This window comes from Cucumis melo, chromosome 7 (assembly GCF_025177605.1).
Source record: "Cucumis melo cultivar AY chromosome 7, USDA_Cmelo_AY_1.0, whole genome shotgun sequence".
Classification (NCBI taxonomy): Eukaryota; Viridiplantae; Streptophyta; class Magnoliopsida; order Cucurbitales; family Cucurbitaceae; genus Cucumis; species Cucumis melo.
The window spans coordinates 1,885,088-1,908,621 of record NC_066863.1 but is presented as its reverse complement, the minus strand read 5'-3'; the positions used below and the strand labels follow the sequence as shown (position 1 = coordinate 1,908,621).

At 33.9% G+C, this 23,534-nt stretch overlaps 3 protein-coding genes and 1 non-coding gene across 4 annotated transcripts; 3 read left to right on the top strand and 1 right to left on the bottom strand.

The window, feature by feature from the left end:
• Positions 1 to 1,109: 1,109 nt before the first annotated feature.
• LOC103493603 (calcium-transporting ATPase 1) lies at positions 1,110 to 7,045 on the bottom strand. Its single transcript, XM_008454421.3, has 7 exons — positions 6,310 to 7,045; positions 5,054 to 5,108; positions 3,012 to 4,963; positions 2,609 to 2,767; positions 2,226 to 2,397; positions 1,837 to 2,135; positions 1,110 to 1,707 (listed from the first exon to the last, which is right to left on the bottom strand). Exons 1-7 carry the CDS (start codon positions 6,484 to 6,486, stop codon positions 1,459 to 1,461), a joined length of 3,063 nt encoding a protein of 1,020 aa, XP_008452643.1. The 5' UTR covers positions 6,487 to 7,045; the 3' UTR covers positions 1,110 to 1,458.
• A 2,130-nt stretch (positions 7,046 to 9,175) lies between these two features.
• TRNAT-AGU (transfer RNA threonine (anticodon AGU)) lies at positions 9,176 to 9,249 on the top strand. The gene has a single exon. It is a non-coding gene; the product is annotated as a tRNA-Thr (tRNA).
• Positions 9,250 to 9,314: 65 nt separating this feature from the next.
• LOC103493604 (mitochondrial outer membrane protein porin 2-like) lies at positions 9,315 to 12,334 on the top strand. Its single transcript, XM_008454423.3, has 6 exons — positions 9,315 to 9,476; positions 9,584 to 9,651; positions 10,855 to 10,965; positions 11,043 to 11,129; positions 11,237 to 11,445; positions 11,705 to 12,334. The coding sequence occupies exons 1-6, from the start codon at positions 9,425 to 9,427 to the stop codon at positions 12,009 to 12,011; spliced, it is 834 nt and encodes a 277-aa protein (XP_008452645.2). The 5' UTR covers positions 9,315 to 9,424; the 3' UTR covers positions 12,012 to 12,334.
• Positions 12,335 to 12,355: 21 nt separating this feature from the next.
• Positions 12,356 to 16,389, top strand: LOC103493894 (increased DNA methylation 1-like). The gene is made up of 2 exons (XM_008454848.3): positions 12,356 to 12,457; positions 14,173 to 16,389. Exon 2 carries the CDS (start codon positions 14,194 to 14,196, stop codon positions 16,234 to 16,236), a length of 2,043 nt encoding a protein of 680 aa, XP_008453070.2. The 5' UTR covers positions 12,356 to 12,457; positions 14,173 to 14,193; the 3' UTR covers positions 16,237 to 16,389.
• Positions 16,390 to 23,534: the final 7,145 nt, after the last annotated feature.

Below are 23,534 nucleotides of genomic sequence, written 5' to 3'. Positions count from 1 at the left end.
ATGGTACTTTCTCTTTTGCATAGGATGCCTATTTCTCCTACCCAACTTGACACGTGGATTCCTCTTATTGGCTTTGAGAAAAGACCCCATCAAAAGTTAGTGTAATTTTTTTTTTCCATAAGGTGGTACAAAGGGGAAACTTTTGCTCCCATATTTTATTTTATCCAACATTGGCCAAGTGATTCAGAATGTAGAATAAAGACAGCGATGCCAAAGAAGGGGGTTTTGGACGGTGGGGATTTGATACCATGGAGAAATTTAGATATGATATGTCAAGGGAAAAGAAAAGGAAAAGATGAGTGGTCTTTGAGAGTGATATTTCTTAATGAAGTGACAAAGGCTCTATTTTTCAAGGAAGCTTCTACTTCCAATGTATGAAACTTAATTTAAAAAGTGACATCTTCCTAAGCTTTCTTCTTTTGCACACAATGTGGTTTGATGATTGATAGGTTAGAGCGGTGCTAAAGCTTGAGCTGTCATTTGGAAATTTGGTGTGTGAGAGAGAGATTTGTCCCCACTGCCAAAGAGCATTCTTGTTTTCAGCCTTTTCCTACGCTCCTGTGTATCCTCTCAAGGATAGGTGAAAACTTCTCTTTTCACCCTTGGAAGCCTAATTTATTACCATTCAAAAAAGGCTGAAAGAGGGATGATCAAATAGTCCGGTAGACTTGTAAGTTATTGGCACATCATTTCAAGTCAAGCAGTGGTTTGCATAGTTTGACAATTCCTTTAAAGTTAATTATATTGCTCATCAGACTCCATGATGTTTACAGTTTTCATACACCAAGTTTCAACTTTCATTCAAATTCAAAGATCAAAATGTGTAATCTTTCTATATCAACTAAAGCGTAGTTTGATGATTATGTACTTATACTTTTATAAAGTTGAAGATTCATATCTCCATCCTAAAATTTTGAAGGTAAAGAAAACGTTTAGTTTCACTTATAAGATGAAATTTGCTAAATAAGATAAAAGAGGTCTATGAAAGCAAATGGAGCATTACTAATCACTAGTTATTTGTGAGCACAAATGGGACACGGGAGGAAACTATATAGATGTGACTAAAAAAAAATACAAAAAATTGTTGATCGGAAATCAGAGCCACAATGTTGTAACAAAATAACAAGTAATAAATCAAAAGAAATGAGTTATAAATACAAGCATATTTAGTAAAGAGGACCTTTGATGATCCAAAAACTGATGTCCTATAAAGCTTCCTTTTGAAAAGGAAAAGGAAAAAAAGAAAAAGAAAAAAGAAATTGTTGGTAGGCAACTCTAGAGAGGGACTAAAAATATACAGAAAAGGTCTTCAACTTCTGTTGCACAAGGTTATGCTTACCTCAAGCTTTTTGGTTAACTGATTGAAGTGAAGTTCAAATTTGTGAGGTAATACCCCAAAAAATTGGGAAGAGAATGAGTTGTCTAATCGAACTTTTCCAAGTTAGGAAGATGCTGTTTTCACTCTGATCCAACCGGAATCATCTTCAAAGCTGCTGCAATTGGCATGCCAAGGAATCCAAATAACACAGTGACAAACCATTGCTGGTAGTTTAGAGGATATGTGTTTGCAAATGTTCCCAGGAACTGGATGATTATGATCTGGAAAAGGACGGTGCAAGCAAGCACGGCGACAAAGACGTGGTTCTTCAATATTCCTTCAAACACGTTTATCTTTTCCATGTCTCTTGAGCTTATCTCATTAAAAACCTACAAGGAGCAGCAATTTATCACACGGTTAACTTTAGTAAGAAGGAACATGGATGTCAGTCAATCTGCTAGTAACAGACGAGAATATTGCTCGAGCATTTGTAGAAAGGTCTTGGGTAAACAAACTACCTGACAAAAGACGAATGCATTGAAAATCAGTGTATTCAGTATCAATCCAGAGTCCGGGCCATCAAGATGAAAAAGAGCCTGTCCTCTTGTCTGGAGATACCAAACTATTACAAACTGATATACTGACTGCCCTAAGATATTTCTCCACATCACATTGCTAATGAAATTCCCTTTCCGACCAACTGGTAATCTCTTCATCAAGTCATCAGTAGGAGGCTCGGTTGCCAATGCAAGAGCTCCGAGTGTGTCCATTATCATGTTGACCCAAAGCAGTTGCACAGCAGTAAGGGGAGCATTTCCTAAGAAAACATCAATTGCAAAGTAAGTATTTTCACAAAAATTTCACGAAGGCAAGGAGATTATAACTTCAAGAACCAATATCAACCAACCTGTCAAACAGGCCGAAGAAAAATTGACGAGAAGTGCAACCACATTCACTGTTAGCTGAAACTGGACAAACTTTTGGATATTTATGTAGACTGAACGCCCCCATTTGGCAACAGTTGCAATTGTAGAGAAGTTGTCGTCGAGAATTATTACATCAGCACTCTCTTTTGCTACCTACATTCACGTTTTATGTCATTGAGTTCAAGATTGTATTCTACATGCTCAGTATGTAAGGTAAAAGATTAAATATTTGACCAGCAAACCCTCCTAACAATACAGGACCTCCCACTCCCACAAAATATTGTTGTTTATGGTAGGAAAATTATTCATGGAAATTAAAGGATTTTCTGAGTCTGAACTAGCATCTTTAAGACAAGCGAAGTACCTCAGTCCCAGCAATGCCCATAGCTAATCCAATATCTGCTTCATGAAGTGCCGGAGCATCATTCGTTCCATCACCAGTAACTGCAACAACCTCTTGAAAAGTGGTTCGTAAGTGCTTTACAAGAGTGTGTTTATCCATTGGTGAAGATCGAGCCATAACCTACAAGAAATACAAAAATTCTTTCAGCACGTCAAGTCTTACAAGGTCAACTAAGAGGGTACATGATGCCCCAGAGAACTAGCTAAAGAAAAAAACGGCAAACAACTTTAATAATGGCATAATTAATTTGTTTCTGTTAGTCCCCAAATCGACACAAACTTCGATTTTGTCCATTATTTCGGTTTAAGCTAATTGTGAGAGTGACAGCAGTGTAGTTCTAAAATCAAAATTATTGTAAATGTACCTGAAGTTTCGGTACTATTACACTCAATTCTTCCTCCTTCTTTTCCCGGAATTCAGGACCTTCAATTGCTATACCATCGTCAGTTAAAATCCCACATTCCCTAGCAATTGCTTTGGCGGTAGTGATGTTATCTCCCGTAACCATCCGTACAGTTATACCGGCGGCCTTACAAATTGCAACGGACTCCTTGACTCCTGGACGAACGGGATCCTTGATACCAACAATTCCTATGCACGTATAGCCACAAGCGGGAATCGGACTTTCAGGGTTATACCCGCCTTCAATGTCCATGTAAGCCAGGCACAAAGTTCGAAGAGCTTCGCCCGCAAATTCTTCGATGGTTTCCTTCAAAAAGTTGATGGACTCTTCATTGAGAGGGACTGCCTCACCGTCGGAGTCAAGAACTTTGTCACATGAAGCTAAAACAATCTCTGAGGCACCTTTGCTGTGCACGCGGAAGCCACCGGCTGGGAGCTCCAAAACAACCCCCATTCGCTTCTTCACAGAATTGAACGGCTCGACCCTGGTGATTTTGGACTTTTGTCGTTCTTCTTGGAAATCCCCACCAAGCAAAAGGCCGAATTCCAGAAGAGCGGACTCGGTGGGTGTCCCAAGCGTCTCATTCTTACCATCTTTGTTCTTGACGATTTCTCCACCAGTGTTGTTAAATATCGATTGCAGCAAAATACCAACGGCGGAATCGGGAAGCTCTGTACGATAATCGGAACACTTGCTAGAATTGCCAACTTCCCTGACCTTGCTGCAGATGCAGGCTTTCACAACAGTCATGTGGTTAGTTGTCAAGGTTCCAGTTTTGTCACTACAAATGGTAGTAGCTGATCCCATCGTCTCACAAGCAGCTAAGTGCCTGACAAGTGCCTTATCGTTCATCATCTTTTTCATTGCAAATGCAAGACTTAGTGTCACCGCCAAAGGCAGCCCTTCAGGCACGGCAACCACAACAATAGTTACGGCGACAGCAAAGAATTCCAGAACTTCCCTTGCTTCATCTCCCGACCAGCTGAAGTAAGACCCTTCTTGAAGCTTGCGACTGAACAACCCTTGAACCAATACAGCGAAAGTTATAACAGCAAAAAACAGGCCTATTTTACCGATAATTGTTGCCACCCCATTGAGCTTTACCTGCAGAGGAGTCTCATCATCACCTCCTTCACTAAGAGTGGCCATCAGTTTTCCCCATTGGGTTCTCATGCCAACAGAAGTCACAACCATCTTACACGAACCATCCTGAACCTTTGTTCCAGACAACAGGAAAGGATTTTGAGAATTTACGTTGACTGGTTCGCTCTCACCTGTTAAACTGGATTCGTTTATTAGAAGAGAGTACCCCGAAACGAAAAGTCCATCTGCTGGTACCTGGTCACCCATGGCAAGATGAACAATGTCACCAGGAAGAAGTTCGTATATAGAAATCTTTTGTCTCAATCCATGTCTGGTAACCTGAATTGCAATCTTCTTCTTTTCCCTGTCCAAATCCTTGAACTGAAGTGATTGCCTATAGTCACTGGTGGCGGTGACAAATACAACAAGCAAGATACTCGCAACAATGCCAAGGCCATCTTGAGCACCTTTCGGCCACCCTTCCATCACTATGCCAACAAGAAGGGAAACAACAGCACAGAAAGCGAGTATCATTAGAGTCGTATCCTGGAGAGCTTCCCAAACAAAAAGCCAAAATCCTCGAGGTGGGCTTTCGGTGAATTTGTTAATTCCGTAAACGTCTCTTCTTTTCTTGATCAAATGGTCTGTAGTAGGAATGCCTGTCTCCGTCGATGTGGCGAGCTTAGTTGCAATACCCTCAGCGCCCCCATGAATCTTCAACTTCTTCACGTCACGGCCGTCGACAATGGAGCCTGCTTCATCTGCACAAATTTCAAAACCTGCTTGTTTGACCTCTTCAGGCACAACATAATCAGGAGACAAATCCAACCCTGCAGGCATTCAAAGACAGTGAAACATGAATTACTAATCTATAATAACCTCAGTTCTCAGTTGATCGCATAATCAAAGACCTTACTTACCATTGATGAACTGAAGCGCAGCTTGTGAAACCAAAACTGCAACTCTGAACTTCTCCTGCAACAGGTTTGAAAAGAACAATTGAGCATCAAAAGCAAGAGCAAAAGCATAGAAAAGAAAATGATATTAGAGTAGTTGTTGTTCAAGGTTGAACTCCAATGCACGTTAGAAATTTGTGGAAAACAATGTAACCTTCGGACTTCATTCCAATCTCTCAGTCCTGGAAACAATGACTATTTACCAAGCCTATATCCCATCCCACAAATAGCAAAACCATAGATCGGAAGTTATGATGCATGATAATTTTTTCTTAGGTGTGATCACGAATTCTGATCATAAGACGTTTGTAAGTCCAGCAATCAGACAAGAAGATCCCACAATATCAACCCAAGGGAAACACCAGGTCATTAATGTCGAATTGCCAAGTATGAAAGCTAAACGAAATAATTGTGGAGCCATACTCGCCAAATGCTTCCTTTCTAGATAAACTAGTTTCGATTACACAGCATTGTGGCGGGCCTATTATACTCTCCTGACCCACAAAATAAATTTTGTAAATAGAGATACTTATTTTGCCTATTATACTCCCCCTTATTCTGCCTTAACTATTTGGTCGAATAAGTTTCTGGTTGACTCCTGAAAACTTTTTTATAAGCAATTGTCCCTGCGGGTTTGGCTTGGTTTTTTCTTGAAGAATGAGAAACATATGATTAATTGAATCTAATTTTCAAAATTTTCAAACTTTGGGTTATATTGTTAAAGTGGTTTCTAAAGGGAGCACTTTGAAAAGTGCAAAAGTCATCCTATACGACCTTAATTTGAAAAATATTCTAAGATAATCGTTAGAAGTTTAGAGTATATTACAGGAAATCATGTGAAATCTACGGTTGTTGATCTTGTTTCGTAGTTCATATAATGGGTCCCTTTCAGTGGAAATAGCCAGTTCAAAAAATAATAAGGAAGTGGAACACATGGATCAACCTTTCGTACTTTCCGCACCCACTAGCCAATTTTCACGGGTTGTGAAGAAATGGAAAGAGAATAATTGTGGTGAAATCTCTTATTCAGATTATACACTACACGGATTTTTTCCTTCTTTTTTGACGATGAAGAATCAAAGAAAACGGAGTGATTATTCGAATTTAGTAACTTAAGAACATCCCCATACTACATCGAGTTCAGTGAGTCAATAAACTACTACAGATTCAAGTAAATGTTAGGAAAAGAACGGGGTCAAGAATTAAAATGAGTGAGATACCTGATTGGAGCGTCTAATAGCATTGGCTTCGAATCGTTTAGAAAGATTGGCAGTAAATCGAAACCTCCGTTTCCGATTCTTCACCAGCCAGCAAAGCCGCCTCCATCTTTGAAGCGCTTCTTCCGACGAGTTTTTCGGCTTCACGTCACCAAAATTCTCATTCAAATAACTTTCCATCTCTACTCTACCTTCTGACCTTCAAATCCAAGATCCACAGCAATTAAAGAAAAACAAAAACTCCAGATCTTGCTTCAACTTCAAGTACAGCGCAGAAATCAAGCCACGACAAAGGGCGAGAAGAACGGGAACATCACAGAAACGCACGCACAGAACCGCGTAAAGAAATAAAAAAAAAAAATGAAAACAGAACAAAACAGTCAGCTGGAGTGTTGAGAATATAGAAAGAATCGGTCTCCTCCTAGTCGTCGATCTGATGAAGTCCTCTCTAATTAGGTTTTCACTTGTTCAAATATCAGCAGGAATAAAGAAACAGAAAAGTTTAACTCGTGTAACTTGAAGAAAGAAAAAGAAGGAACATATAATTGTTCAGCAGCTTGGTTTTGACTCCAATTCCATGGCGACTGGTGGCTGATGTTTTATAATTGGTAGGTTTGAAGTAGAAGCAGACCCACCATTTTTGACCTCGATTACTGTGATTGGGTTTGGAACTTGGAAGGTGTTACGAAGTTTCTTCCACTCGCTTTCTTTACTTCCTGCCCTGTTTCTGTCAATTTTGAAGAAGCCACCATCTTTCTTTCGCTTTTCCTCTTTTGTTCCTTTTTTATCTTTTAACTTTTACAATTATCTTCTTCCTCCTCCTTTTCCGTTTTAATGTAGTAATCAACCTCTTAACTTTAGTTAGTTAGATTGATCGGTTTATTTTGTAAGATTATTAAGTTTCTGCTTAATTTCTCCATTTGTTTAGACAGTAAATTTAACTTTGACGTTCAATAACCAAATTAAAAGTTATTGTAACATTTATATTTATTTATGAGAAATTAAAGTTTGAAATAAAAAATGAATCAACTTGATAAAGTAAGAGACAACATTGATTTTTATATTTATTTATTTGTTGATGGGAATCTTCACTTCTTCATGTCAAACAAATTGGCAGTTCTACGAGGATTGAGTTTGTAATTTTGGAAGCTTATGAACTATATGAACATGAACTTCAAAATTAAGAAACTAGATTGTAATTTGACCAACAATAGCTTTACTAATTTGGTATTTGTATTTGTTGAGAGCGCTAGGTGTGTGTTTTAAATCCTCACCCTCCATTTATACTAAAAAAATGCTATTTATTGATGACAAAAACCATACTAATAGTAAAATTTTATTATGATTAAGTATCGTGTAATATTTAGCTACACACTCTGATGCTTAAATTAGTATTGGGTTTATCGTTTGTGAGTGGTTAGAGAAGAGAAAGTAGTAGGATATCTTTTAAGCATACCTTTGACCAATCATCTTGGTAGTTTAGATAAGTTGTTTTTGACTCATAATTGCATCATCTTTTGAAACAACTGTGTTGATACTCGTCAGATAATTAAACCATTTATCTAGATGCTTATGTGTGCACCACCTGTACGGATCTTAATCGTCACGTTTGAATTTTCCTTTATAGCTCAACCTTTGAACTCTTTAACTATAGCTTGTCTCGTGAGCTTCTCATCTCCCCTATACGAGTTCCCAACTATAACTCGATCTATAAACTATAAATCAATAGTCTCTTAAAATGTTTCTTAAAAAACAGTAAAAATTAGAGGTATGAGAAATCAAATCACATTGTCGTGTTATGTGCTAGACTTTTTACTACTAAAACATACTAATATGTCAAGTTATGGAGGAATGGACAATTTATTGAGTATATCAATGGATGTACCAGATCCATAAATATTTCCCCTCTTTTTACTCCAATTGATCATAGTGTACTCTTTCAAAAAATTTTGAAGACTTACTTTTGACCTATAACGTCTTTAAACAAAGCGTGTTTGCCTAAAGTTGAATTCAACGTCTCTATCTTCTTTTTATTTTAAAGTTTTATTTTTATTTCATTTTTAGTTTAAAATACTATTTCTTTTTGTCTTTATCTTCGACGGTTTGTTCAATTTTAGTCCACATTACTTAATATTTTTATTCAATTGTCATGATTTACAAGTCAAACTTATAATAAATTTTAAACTTAGTCTCTCAAAATTAATTTTTAGCAAAATTGATTATAAAATGATAACGATTTTCATGAAAATTGATATATTTTCAAAATTTACAGCACACATGCCATGGATAACAAAAAATAAAAACAAAAACAACCATCACTGATCATGGAGACTAGATTTTAGTAGGAAATAAAAGCTGGACAATTGAAAATATAACTACTAAAATTGATCAAACTAAAAAACGAAGGTACCAAATGAATTGAATTACGTGGAAGAAAACACGAAAAAGAAAAAAAAAACTTTAAAAAGTGCAAACCCAGCTTGCACTTGCATGTGTTAATGATTTCATTTGTTCTCTCTAAATCAAGTTGGTTTCGTTTTATTTTACTTTCACGGCTGGTATAAATTTTAGGGAGAAGAGTTGCATTATTAGTCAATAAACGTAATTTTCAAACACCTAAAATACCAAACATGAAAATGGTCGTCAAATGATGCTAAAATTATCATAAATATATGGACATTATAATAAGAGGTGGAAGAGATTTGAACTACAAACTCCATTGATTACCGATGCGTTGATTGTTGATATCTCAATTGAGCCATACACAAACAATATAATATACTTAACATTAAAGTATCTTTTGTAAGATCATATTAGGCGTAGAAATTTTTTAAATTTTATAGAAAATACAAAAGCAATCTTCAAAGCGGCTCTCGTAGCTCAGTTGGTTAGAGCACCCGTTTAGTAAGCGGGAGGTCTTGAGTTCGACTCTCAACGAGAGCAATTTGTTTTTCATTTAATTGTTCTTTTTGTGGCTCAATAAAAACCCCGCGAGATATGAAAGAGAGATCACATTGCGAGGGTTTTTTGAAATTCCCCCTCATCGTGTAAAAACCCTCATTTCTTGTAAGCAACCCGGAAATTTCCCTTCAAATCTTTAAACCCTAAGACCTGCAAGATGGCCGGAAAAGGTCCCGAACTCTTCTCCGACATAGGCAAGAAAGCTAGAGGTAAAAGGCTTACGCTTCATTCCCCCTTCTTTGCTTAAACTTCTTCTGATTGGTTACCGGAATTATCTTTAGTGCAAGCCTATTAGATACTCTTCAATGATTTGCAGACTTGCTTTTGAAGGATTATAGCAATGAACAGAAGTTTACCGTCGCTTCCTTTTCCGACATTGGAGTGGTATGTAACGCCTTCACTTCATTTCTTTTCTTTTCTCTTATTGATCTCCATTGCTTTTGATTCAGTGTGCCTTCGTAGTTATATACTGATGTTTTGTAAATAAACACGTTCTTGTTCTTTTCTAGTCTTTTTGGGCGCGATTGCTGTTCTGTTTCATTTTCTCGAAGATTACTGAGTTCTTTATCTCAATCCAGTGGTACCTATGATCGGTAGATGGTGCATTTCTGGCGAGTTAGGGCTAAAAATGTTTAGTAGTTATCAACTTAAATGTTTAATTTATGTTTATCTATTTTCTTAGGAATAGGGGTTACCTTTGTAAAACTGGATACAATATATAAAGCACGGTCAATCTCACTTGGCCGTGGCCCTGTTTTTTTCTTGAATCACATTAAGTTTTGAGAGCGTAAGTTTATGCTTCAAACGTTAAGGATCTTGAAATATGACTTGAAAACTCAGGTTCAACTGTTCAAGCATTGTCTCGTGGAATTTTATATTGGCTTGGGATTAGGGGACTAGAGTTCTTTATCTCAGTTCAGTGATAACTGTGATCAAAAGATGGTGCGTTTCTGGAGGGCTATGGCCGAAATTGCATGTGTGGTTATAATTTAAATGTTTTTAACTTATGTTTATTAATTACCTTAGGAATAGGGGTTACCTTTGTAAAACTGGTTACAATATGAATATATAAGTTCAGACGTTGTCAAATCTCATCATGCCCTGGTTTTCCTTGAATCACATTGAGTTTTGAGAGCGTAGTCTATGCTTCAAACATTTAGGATCATAACTCATAACTTGAAAACACAGGTCCCTTTCTGTTCCAGCACTTTCATTACTTTTTGAACTGCCTCTTCCTTGAAATCCTATATTCAATTACAAATGCTGATCCACTGGGCTTTATATTTATAAAGTTGATGAGAATCTATGTAAAACATGCCTATTCATTTGGGTATCTTTCTTGGTTGAAAGTTTTAGTTGGGAGTTGAGACTGCCTATCTGGGGCCAAGTGTGGTATCCAACTGGTGTTTCTTGGGAGGGTAAAGTGCTTCTACGTGGTTCAAGTATCTTTAAAATTTTCTCAGCTAGTAGCTAAGCTAATTCTGTTAACTCCTTATCCTTATCCTACCACATTACTTGTTATATTTTCTTATCTTCCATACGTTCTTATTTTGACTTAAAATGTTAAGAAATTCTCTTTCATTTTAGGGTCTCAACTCAACTGTGACCAAACGGGGAGGTCTTTACTCAGGGGATGTGGCAGCACAATACAAGCAAAAGAATGCTGTTCTTCATTTAAAATTTGACACAGAATCAAATGTAGTTTATCTCTCTTTATTTTCTGATGTGATTTATGCACATTATTTAAAGTTTCTAACATCGTATCATTCATGCAGATCTCCTCAGTCCTCACAGTTACTGATATTCTGCCATCCACACATGTCATTGCTTCACTGAGACTTCCAAATTACAACTCTGGCAAGGTAAATGTTTTTGAAGTTGACTTCAGATGAATCTTTATTTATGATCTTCTCTGCAAATCGTAAGTTTTGCTGTCTTTGTCATTTAATATCTTCATTATTTGTTACAGTTGGAGGCTCAATATTTCCATGAGCATGCTACATTTACTACAGCCTTTGCTTTGGACAAGTCTCCTTCAGTTGATATTTCAGCGACCATTGGGACACCCCACATTGCTTTTGGAGCGGAAGCTAGTTTTGTAACAAATTCTGGTTATTTTGCAAAATATAATGCTGGGGTGAGCGTAACAAAGGCAGATTCCAATGCATCGGCAATATTGTAAGTGCTTGTTTTGAGGCATGTTCAATGATATTTTACCTCAATTGATTGATGTAGCTGCACACGTTTTATTTTACTGTATTATAACACGACTAACAAGAAAACGAAGGAGTAATATCATAGGATGATATCGTATATATATTCTAAAGTTTGAACCCCCTTGGTGTGTTCATCATTTTGAATTATCAAGACTTGGCATTCGAATTAAGTGGAGTTAAGGCAAGGCACTTGGTTGTTTGTTTAATTCTTGCTATTACAGGGCTGATAAAGGAGACTCTCTAAGAGTGGCATATTTGCACCTTTTCGAACAGTTGAATGGGGGAGCTGTTGTGGGAGAAATCAGCAGAAAGTTCTCTACCAATGAGAATACATTGACGGTGGGATGTTCATATGTGCTCAACTCTCAAACAGCTGTGAAAGCAAAACTTAACAACCATGGCAATCTCGGGGCTCTTTTGCAGCATCAGCTGACACAAAAGTCTTTCCTAACTATATCTGGTGCCTTTCACACCAATGCTTTGACAAATTATCCCAAGTTTGGATTGACGCTACTTTTGAAGCCTTGAAATATCAAAAGGATTTAGACGGGGCTGAAGCTCAAACATTAGTAAGCTACCATCTGTTTGTGTTGTCTTTCAGAATATAAAACATCTTCAGTAGTCATAGAATTCTTTTGCTCTCTTTTTTTTTTTTTTTTTTTTTTTTTTGCAATTTTGCTTTGCTTGTGCAATAGTTAGATGGATTCTTGAGAGTTTTGAGACAATTTCCCTTCCCACACATTCAATTGGGGAGAAAAAGATAGTTGGATTGCAAATGTAATTCATCCTTGGTAGTTGTTACTACAGATTGTTTGTCATGATGGAATAGAAACATATAATCTTCTCACAAATTCGTCTGTATGTCAAATTGAATTTCGCTCGTCCTGATAACGTTAAACCTTCCTTCTTGGCTATTAACTCAACAACCCTTCTTTCCTTTCAGCTAATGTGCTATTCCGAGACCATTCCATGAGGTAAATTCAGAATAACCCTCTAGATACAATACATGCATTTTAGAATGACCTCATATTTAAATAGCTACCTGATTCACAAAAAGATTAAAAAAAAAAAAAAACTCTGATTAGTTGGCAGATCTATTAGGAGCTCTAGTTTTTTGTCATTCAGTAATAACTGGGATGTGATCCCTATATATGGTCTGTGGATTAGGTCAATTGGTTTGCCTATGGTGAGCATGGGTCGGCTCATTTCTTCTACCATCGATACCACTTGGTCGTAATTGGTTGAGTCATGCATTTGATCCAATTATTTTGAAGAATTTGGAGTGTCAAAAGCAAGTTTATGTCATCCGTAAGAACTTATGCTTTCAACCTGACAACTCTACACGTGTGGCAAAATTAATTGCACTATTCCTTAGCCCATTTTATCCCCTGTTTTCGTTTTAGTTTTCCCCTCCGTAAAGTCTTCGATTTAAAGCATATTAATTTTTTTTTTTTGAGTTGTTGTACATTAGATGGTTAAGAAAAATGAAGAGCAGGGGCATATTATGCAATAATATATCCTCTTAGAGCTATGTATCCATTTTTTCTCTAGGCTTTTAATCATTTAATTGACCTTTAAAAAACGCTATTTCATTATTTGACATTAAAAGCAATTAATTATTAGTTTTTATTTTTAACAAGGAAACTTCATTCAAGATTAATAAACACAAGCTATAGTTGGTTTTTGTATAAATATCATCCTATTATGTTTGTTCCCAAACATAATAGTGAAAATAAATGGGTTTAGGTCAAATGTTTAACAATTCATCATCTAAAAAATAAATTGATTTTTTTTTAAATCTTAAACATAGAATCTATTTTAATTCAAACTTAAAAACATATTCTACAAATTACAATTTTTTGTTAAGATTGTATAATTGATACATGCTCACAACCTATTTATATTTACCAACACATCCTACAATCCATAACATATCCAATTAGCAACTATCTTAAAAAACAAATTGTTGTATTAGACCACAATTTGAAACCTAAAAACAGGGAGAAAAAAATTGGAAAAAAAAAAAAAAAAACATCGGGTGAGTGTTCAACCCTCATCCATCCCATTGAGATTATTAAAAAAAAAAATTCACACCCAAATCTACAGTAAAACTTTGAAACTCTTAAAACAAACAATATTTATATAAATCTTCAAAAATAAAAAATCTAAAAATAAATTGGAAAATTTTAAAAAAAATTGAAAGAAATTTTAATAAATTTGAAAATACAAGGTACCCATTTTTTAAATAACAATGAAATTGAACCAAATTTTCCATTAAAAAATGGTAGTTTTTTGTTGTTATATATATAAAAAATAAATTATTATTAAATTAAAAGAATAAGAATTTGATGTTACCTACCATTGACTTTATGAAGAAAAATAACATTAAAATGGAATAAAATTAAAATTAAAAAAAAATGGTTTGAAGTTAATTGAAGTGAGAAAGGAAGAGAGAAAAAAAGGGACCCATTATTAATTAATATTTTCCTCATAATTTAAACAGAAAAACATAAATATCTGTTTGTTGTTTGAAACAAATATCTGAAGATACTTATACATCAAGCTATTATTATTTTTTTCAGATTTCCTAAACCTCCATGGATTAGGGTTTTCCTTTTAGGATGTTCTCTTTCTTCGTCCTAATACATTAACGCTAATGGCTTCCCATCTTTCACTTCATTCTATGCAGAAGTTCTCGTATCATCAAAATATGGATATCAGCGATGAAGACGATGATGATTATCCACCTACCATTACTAAGCCTAGAAAAGCACGGGAGTTCATTGTGAAGGATGCGCCTCAGGCTGTAGTGGAATGGTACATGATTTCTCTTGACAAGAAAGCTGCAGTCAAGAAATCAGAAGTCAAAGAGCATGCATTAGGGCATTTATTGGCTATGGGGTGGGAATTTTTTTATATTCAGAAGAAAACCAGGGAGGAGTTGAGATACAAAGCTCCCAACGGTAGGGTTTATATTTCACTAAGAATGGCATGCAAAGCCTATATGGAAGAACAAGGTGTTGTAGTTTCCGATCAGATGACTCAAATGAACGATTCACAACCAGAAAAAGAAACTCCGTCTGAGCAAGATTTGGGGAACGAGAAACCGCAGCCAAGAAAGGCGGCCAAAGGCACTTCACCGCGGAACCCACCAACGACGGATTTGTCAGTGCATTACAATGTAGCATCGAAGCCGGAAAAACAAACTCGGCCGTTCTCATTTGAAGAACTTAAATCACCAGTACTACCGGAAAAACAAACTCCGCCAGAAAAAGGAACTCCGACGTCCTCATTTGAAAACCCTAAAGACGAATATGAACTCGTTAAATCACCAGTACTACAGTCTGAGCAAGATCTAAGGAACAAGAAACCGCAGCCGCGGAAGGCGGCGAAGGGCACTTCACGGCGGAATCAACGAACGGCTCTGTCATATCTAATGGATCATGAGTTAATTTCGCCTGGAGATAGAGTGCATTGCAATGTGACGAGGGACGGTCGATTAGTGACTTGGCGAGGATCGATTACAAATGAAGGCTTTATTAAATGCGACTGTTGCTCTAATCTGTTCCCCATCAGTAAATTTGAGGCTCATACAGGCAGTACAAAGCATAGGCCGGCGGCCAATATCTTTTTGGAAGATGGGCGATCCTTACTTGACTGTCAAAAGCAATTGGTTCAAAATACTGATCAAACTCAGAAGGAGACAAAAGCCACTAAGAAAAAGGTAAACCATAATGACAATGCCGATTCTGACACTCACTGCCCGGACAAAAACGACTGCATCTGTTCCCTTTGTCATTTTGGGGGTGAATTGATTTTATGCGATCTCTGTCCAGCTGCTTTTCATGGAAGTTGCCTTGGTATTAAAGGCATCCCATCTGGGAATTGGTACTGCCCTTCATGCTGCTGTAAAATTTGTGGTCAAGTTTCATATGATTTTGATGATCAGGTTTCTTCTTTTGATACATCTTTTGTTAAATGTGTACAATGTGAGCAAAACGTTCATATTGGTTGTGTAAAAAGCATTCAAGTTCTTGAAGGTTCAAATCAAATAACCATCGATAGAGAAAACTGGTTTTGCACAAGAAGATGTGAAGATATCCACATGGGTTTACAGAACCTCTTATGGAAACAAATCCCAGTTGGGGATGCTCGAGAAAACCTCACATGGACGTTAATGAAATACTGTCCATATAAGGTGAGTGAACATAACAGGAAGAAGCTGAACGAAGCTCTTGGTGTAATGCACAAGAGTTTTCGTCCTGTGAAAGACCCCATCACCAAAAACGACTTGATTGAAGATGTTTTCTTAAGCAAGAGATCAGAATCCAAACGCTTGAACTTTGAAGGGTTTTACACAGTGGTTTTAGAGAGGAAAAACACGGTAGTCTCAGTAGCAACAGTGAGAGTATATGGAGATGAAGTGGCTGAAATTCCTTTAGTTGCTACACGTTTGAAATACCGCAGACATGGGATGTGCCGTAGATTGATGGACGAGCTGCAGCATCAGCTTGTTGAAATGGGAGTGAAGAGGCTGACATTACCTGCTGTTCCTGAAGCCCTCAAGACATGGACAAAAGGATTTGGGTTCACCCAAATGACAGATTCTGATAGATTAGAGCTCATTAAGTACACATTCTTGGGATTTCAGCATACGGTGAGGTGCCAAAAGGATTTATTAGAGAAGATAAGTGTCTCAAATCATAAAAAATGGTGGGCAAATAAGAAGCTGAAGCATACTTGGTGTGTTTAGATAATTGGAACTCAATTTCAGAGGCCTTTAGATTTTATTCAACTAATTAGTGATTTTTTTGGGAGTTGAATGTGATATTCAATATTGTTTCTTTTTCTCTGTATAGATGATCTTCCCATGCTTTTTTTAAATGCATGCTTGGGAAGCTGTATATTCACCTTGGACTATGATGCTATTATAATTATATTTTACTTTTATCATGTCGTGAGTTTTAATAATTATCATTTTTGCAATGATGTGTTAAGAGAATAAAATTACTTCGTGTAATTAAAAGATTAAATGAGCTTTAATAATTAAGGACTTGACTTGAGTAGGATTAGCTGATTTTATGTCTTCAGTTTCCAAAATTCTATTAATCACTATGCTAATTTCAGTTGATCAGATTCATTAATGACAACCACCTGTTCTATATTTGCTAATTACATTTTTATTCTAATTATAATTTTACCTTTGAAATTTAAGTTTCGGTAGTTTTGTTTTTTAAAGTTTGGGTCTAGTTTTCATTTGACATTTTAGAAAAATAGTATCTCAAAACCCGAACAATTATATGTTTTATTTCCTTATTTGATGTGAAACTGAAATTAAAAGCAATTACTTATTTGATGTGAAACTGCGTTCAACTTTTGGCCAAGATTAATAAACACAAGCTATAATTAATATCATCCTATTATGTAATATGTTTGTTCCTCATATTCTTCACATAACTAAAAATAATTTTTGAATTATTTATTTTGGTTTTAATGGTAAAAATATAAATATACTTTTTTCAAATGAATTTTATTTTTAAAAGAAAAAAAATAATATCCTGAAATTTATGGAAAAATCAATTTGAAACAAAATTTTGTGTTTTCAAAAATTTATTAATAGAGATCTAAAGTTTTAAAACTTATTAGTTCAAAAGGATGATTGTCCAACCCTCATCAGACCAGAGAAAATTGAGAACACACCTAATATGAAGTAATCTACGCAAAAACATTCAATCTCTAACCTTTTAATTAGAAAATTAATTTGGTGAAACAAATGTCGATATATTTAGTAATACTTTGTTGTAAATAATATAAAGTCCAACACATTTTGCTGTTTGACTAAGATATTATATAAATCATTTGAAGATTAACCACCCAATAATATTTTTATTATTCTTCTTTAATTTGTTAAAGATTTGGGAATAGCGAAAATAAATTGGTATTAGGTCAAACGTTATTTAACTTGATTTTTTTTAAAATCTTAAACATCCATATTAATTCAAATTTGAAAACGCATTCTATAAATTACAATTTTTGTTAAGATTGCATAATTGACACATTGGTCACAATCTACTTATATTTACAAACACATCCTATGATTCATAACATACATAAGATTGGAAAAAAAAAACAAATTGTTGTATTAGGCTGAATGTTAAAAGGAAAAAAAATCAAATTAGAAAATTGGTAGGAAAAAGAAAAAGAAAAACAAATTGGGACCTTCTAAAAAATTTGAAAAAGAAAAACAATGGGTATTGAAATTATTAAGAAAAAACATTGACGACCAAATCTACCCTGAGGCTCTAAATAGTTTCGGAACTACAATAATATTTCACCAGTAAATTTCAAAACAACAATATTTATATAAAATTTTAAAAATAACAAACCCAAAAATAAATTGAAAGTTTTAAAGAAATTTTGTAAATTTGAAAATATAAAGTATACACTTTTTAAATAACAATGAAAATTGGAAGACTTTTTTGGTCGTAGATAAAGACGAGAAAATAATATGACTAAGAGAAACCCAAAAGGAAAAGATTAAAAAAACAAATTATATTTGAGGATAAATATCTACTTTTATTATCTTTTATATTTATGGACTATTGATATGGTGGATAAGAAAAACGTTACATTAAATATATAAAAAAATGTTCAAAACATAAAATTAAAGAATAATGGATTCATAATCAACTATATCTTGATAAAAATAAATTAAGTAGATAAACTATTTTTGAGATCGGTCATTGGTCGGTGATCACTCCAACAAAAATAGCTTAAAAAATGATTTTGTCAATTATAAAATTACTTCCAAACATGATTTGATATAGTTTAATCACTGAGATAATAAGTATGCTTGACTTAGTGAAAAAAAAAATGATACATTTGAATCGTAATAAATTTAGCTTATATATATATATATAATTAATCATTTTTTAATCTTGAAAATTATGAATAATTTCTTTTTAAATTTTTTGTTCATCTACTTAAAACTATTGTATAATAGTAATTTGTGTTAATTGATCTTTTTCTATAAAAATATCAAATAGAAAAAAAATTAAGTGTTAACTAAAAAAGAAATAGAAAACAAATCATCAATTTAAAATTTTCAATATAGTTAAATAATTCTATAACAATCATAGTAACAATTTCAATAATTATTATCACAATTTCGATAATTTAAACCATAACATTATTACAATTGTCAAAATTTCATTCACGGATAATTTGGTTTTTAAACAATTAAATATATATTTTAACTAAAAAACTCTAACAATTTCAATATACATTTTAACTAAAAAACTCTAACAATTTCAATTTACAATTTAAATTACAAAAATATTTACTTATTCATGCAACAAATTTAATAATAATGATAACGTACAATCTACACATGCAATATATATACAATCTACAAATTATACATACAATAAATAATATACATATAAAAAACCAATCTACAAATCATAATCACAATTATAATGTACATATATTTTTTTTAGAAACGAAGAAAAGAACCAAATACAATATTTTTGCTGATAGAGATGACAAACAAAGTAGATGACGATAGGAGGATGGTGAGCGGATGGTGACGGACGACGGTCGACGGCGGACGACGATCTTTCTTTCTCTTTTCTTCTTTGTTTGGTTTTGTGTTTTGTGATTTGCAGAATTAAAATGAGAGGGATCTCCCGAATGCAGCTCGAAAACGTCGTGAGAACCCCTCAAATTGCGGCGCAGTCACTTAAGGCGTCGTCATTTCTCCATGTATTGCCAACACCGTCACTTATGACGTCTTGAAAATGTTTTCAAAAGCAATCAAAACGTCACGTATCTCGCGACATTACCTGCTTTACATCAGCAAAAGTTGGACCTCCCCAACGCCATGCATTTTGGCGTCACGAAAAGGTTGTCAGAATTTTTTAAATGTTCAACCTTTTCTAACGTGGTCAACGCAACGTTGTCGTTGCCCCAAAAACTGGTGATGCCATGCATGCAGATGTCGCGATTTATATATCAATTTTAATACTATTTTCAATTTTCAACTTCTCCCGACGTCGTGCTTTGCAATGCCACCAGTTGTTGGGACAACGACGACGTGTAGATGCATGACATCACAAAAAATATATATTATTATTTAAACAAAACATTTTCTCGACGTTTCCGTGCACGACGTCGTGGAAGTTGCATGCTCTGTCAACGTTGGCAGAGCTCCCCAATGACGATGCCTTCTTCATGGTGTCATGAAAAGGGTCTCTTACAATGTTCTTTATCCTAATGCCTATTTTTGCGTCCAGATTGCTCAGATTTTTTGGTTGTGACAAGAAAACCGCTCTGAAAAAATACAAAATCAAAGAGCTTGGATTAGGGCATTTATTGGCGACGAGATGAGAATTTTTCTATATTAAGAAGAAAAATAGGCCGGAGTTGCGAGCTCGAAACGATAGGCCGCAAGAGTTGCGAGTTCTGAACGGGTATGGGTTTATATGTCGAAAATGGTGAGAGAGAAAACGACAGAGAAGGCGGAGTTCTTAACCCTTTGACCTATGAGAGAGAAAATGCGGCCGGAACCAAAAGTGAAATAGAGATCAATGATGTAAAATGGGGGAAAGGTATAAAACGTGGAGGAAAGGTATAAAACGTCCATCGTGGCCATGCACAGTTTACATCTCTATTAAGAGACGAACCAACCTTGAACTATCCACAAATCTTAAGAGTAATTACTAACAAAACGTCCTACCAAAGTATATTAATAAAGAATTAAAACCTACTTATACAATAATATAATCTCTAGTAACTTAGTGTTAAGATATTAATACATAATCAAATTTACCATTATTTCTCGACTAAGTTGTTAGATTTAATTTAGATTCGATGTTGGTCAAACTAACCATTATTTATTATTTACTCTTCCCTTTTATTATTGATGCAGATTACAATTTTAAGTATTATATATTTTCCAAAATTTGTTATTTATCAAGTAATTCCATGTTTTTTAAAATAAGAATTTTGATTTAAACAAGGAAAAAACAATACTTTCTTCTTCAAATATATATATATATATATATATATATATATATATATATTTAAATGAACTTTTATTCTTAGAAAAAGAATATCTTGAAATTTACGCAAAAGATCAAGTTTGAATTTTGATTGGACTGAAATAGCTAGATTGAAAACAAAAAAACACCAATTATTAATTATTATTTAAATATAAAAGCAAAAAATTTCGACCAATTAAATTCCAACACGTCATCACGAAAAAGATAATTATAATTTGATTGGGTTTAGGTAATTAATTTTTCTTATATCCAACCCAATTATGTCATAAATATAAATTGAGTCAAAAGAAATAATGGGTTCGAGCTCATCAAACAAGTGAGCCTGAGCCCAAATCCAAGCCCATCACGCAAAAGGGCCCAAACACGTAAAGTAAAAAGGTCCAAGCCAAAGTCGGTAGGCAAATGAGTCCAAACCCACCTAAAGCCCATACAATTTCTAGACATTTGCTAGATCCTCGTATTAGAGAAAGAATTGAAAGAACTGAAACTTGATTGAAGACTTAAAAGAAGATCAAACTTTCAAACTCTTCTAGAATTTTATAAGAGTAAACATTAGAGATTGCATACACAATGCATAAATCAATATACAATTCAATTCTACGAATTAAGTTTCTTTCAAAAATCAAATATTTTGACATACTTTGTACATCAAGCTATCTATTATTTTGTTCAGTTTCCTAAACCTTCATGAATTAGAGTTTTCCTTTTTTCTTTCTTCCTATTACATTAACCCTAATGGTCCATCTGTTTAGCTTCATTCTCTCCACCTACGAGGACTAAGCGAAGAGCTTGGGAGTTCACCGTAAAGAATGGCCCTCAAGCATGCACTAGTAGATTGGTATACACGATTTGCTCTCGACAAGAAAGCTGCAATCAAGAAATGAAGGAGCTTACCATCGCATTTATTGGCGATTGGGATGAGAAATTTTTGTATATTCAAAAGAAAAAGGCTGGAGTTGCGATACAAAACCCCAAACGGTAGGGTTTATATTTCACTCATAATGGCCTACAAAGTGATACTGAATTATCTCAGAACTGGAGAAGGTAAATTAGATGTTTCTAATTTCTTTTCTACATTTTAATTATAATACTGAATTAGGGCATCATAATAACTATCTAATTAACTTCTAAACTTTCAATCAATACAATTTTAATTTTTAACTATTTATACCTGTACATATATATTTATTTGTAATTGACTTCATTTTTAAAAAATATCTTTAAGAAAAAAAAAATATACCTTTTAACAATATATTTTAGATGAGGTATCTATTATGGCAACTTAATTAAAAATTAAAATATGATTGCTTCTCTAATTCTTTCTATTGATTAATCTTTAATTTTGGTCTCAACATTGGGTCCATCCTGATTAGATGTTTGTAGTTCTCAACATAGTAATGGAAGTATCAAATGATTAATTAAATTTCAGTTAGGATTGAAATAGAATTTTGGTTCAAATTGATCACTAATTAAATGAATATGTTTTCTCCATTTTTGTAATGCGAAATTGAAGACTAAAATAAAATATTATGGCCTCTAAGTTTGAGTTTTGTGTATACTACAAAATTGAGACCATTATTTGATTTTCTATTTTAAAAATAAAATTCATACAATTTCAAAGATAAATCACATTAATATATTTCCAAAATTTTATCAAAATTTAAAGGTTTTTGTTATAGTTAATCATTTTATAAGTGACATTCATGTATGTTTGGGAGATTTTAAGATAGAAAAAAAAAAGAAGAAAGAAACAAACCATTCACACTTAATAGGAAAAAAAAAGGAAAAAATAAAGACAAAATTCGTTGAATAAGATAAACTTTGTAACCAATCACAAATTTTCACATAATTTACTAAAAATTGGTATGTGTCCAAGTTAAATTTAAAGACAATGTCTTTATTATGTCAATTGGATAAATTAATTATTTTGATTTAATTAAATATTATTTACTTGCACTAAAATTCAATTAAGTCCAAAATAAAATATGTCATGTGATTGAGCCCATGGGTATGGTTCATGGACCAAACCAGGTTCAAGTCCATAAAAGCGCAGCAAGTAATTCTATAAATAAATAGGGGAGTTCGAAGAGGAGAATATACAACTTCAGAAGGAAAATTTTTTACTTCAGAAGGAAAATTTTTTACTTCAGAAGGTCTAGAGAGAATTAGTCGAACACCCTTGAAGATGTCGAAGTCCGCTCCTTTGAAGATACAAGCTTCCTTCGAAAACTCTTGAACATTCTCGAAGATTAAAGCTACAGTCTTTCTTCCAAGATTCCAACTTCAAGAACACCCTCAAATATTAAAGTTTTTTTGAAGATACAAGCTTTCTACTCTAACTTAAACAGCCTCGAGGATTGAAGCAAAATCCAAACTTTCTTCCAAGACTCCAACTCCAAAAACATAAGCATCAGTCGAGAGAATCAGAATCAAATTCTAGAGATCGGACCAAATCAACGTAAATACAACATCAGAATTAAGTTTTTGGGTGAACATTCATTAATTAAATATCAAATTAATTCTCAAGTATTAAAATTGTATATTTTACTAAGTGATTTTAATAATTTAAAATCACTAAAAAGAATGCAATTAAGGAAGAAAGAGTGATTGTAAATATAATTTGTGATTAATGAATTTCTTTGTTTTTATTTTTTAAAAAAAGAAAACCAAACTTAAAATAATTATTGCAAATCGATATTGTATAATTCAATAAAATCAAAGGTTTAGGATTAAAATCAAATTCTGTAATCCTAAAAAAGAAAATAAAATAATTAAAAAAAGGAAAAGTTAACACTAACAAAATAAAATAAAATAAAATAAAGTAATATTTTATTTGCAGTCATCAAAACACTTAAAAGAACGTAAATAATAATAATAATTTTCTTTCCTAATCTAAAGAAAAGGAGATACTTGTACATCAAGCTATTATGATATCCTTGTCGGATTTTTATTTTCTTTCTTTCTTCTTCTTCCTAATGCATTAACCAAA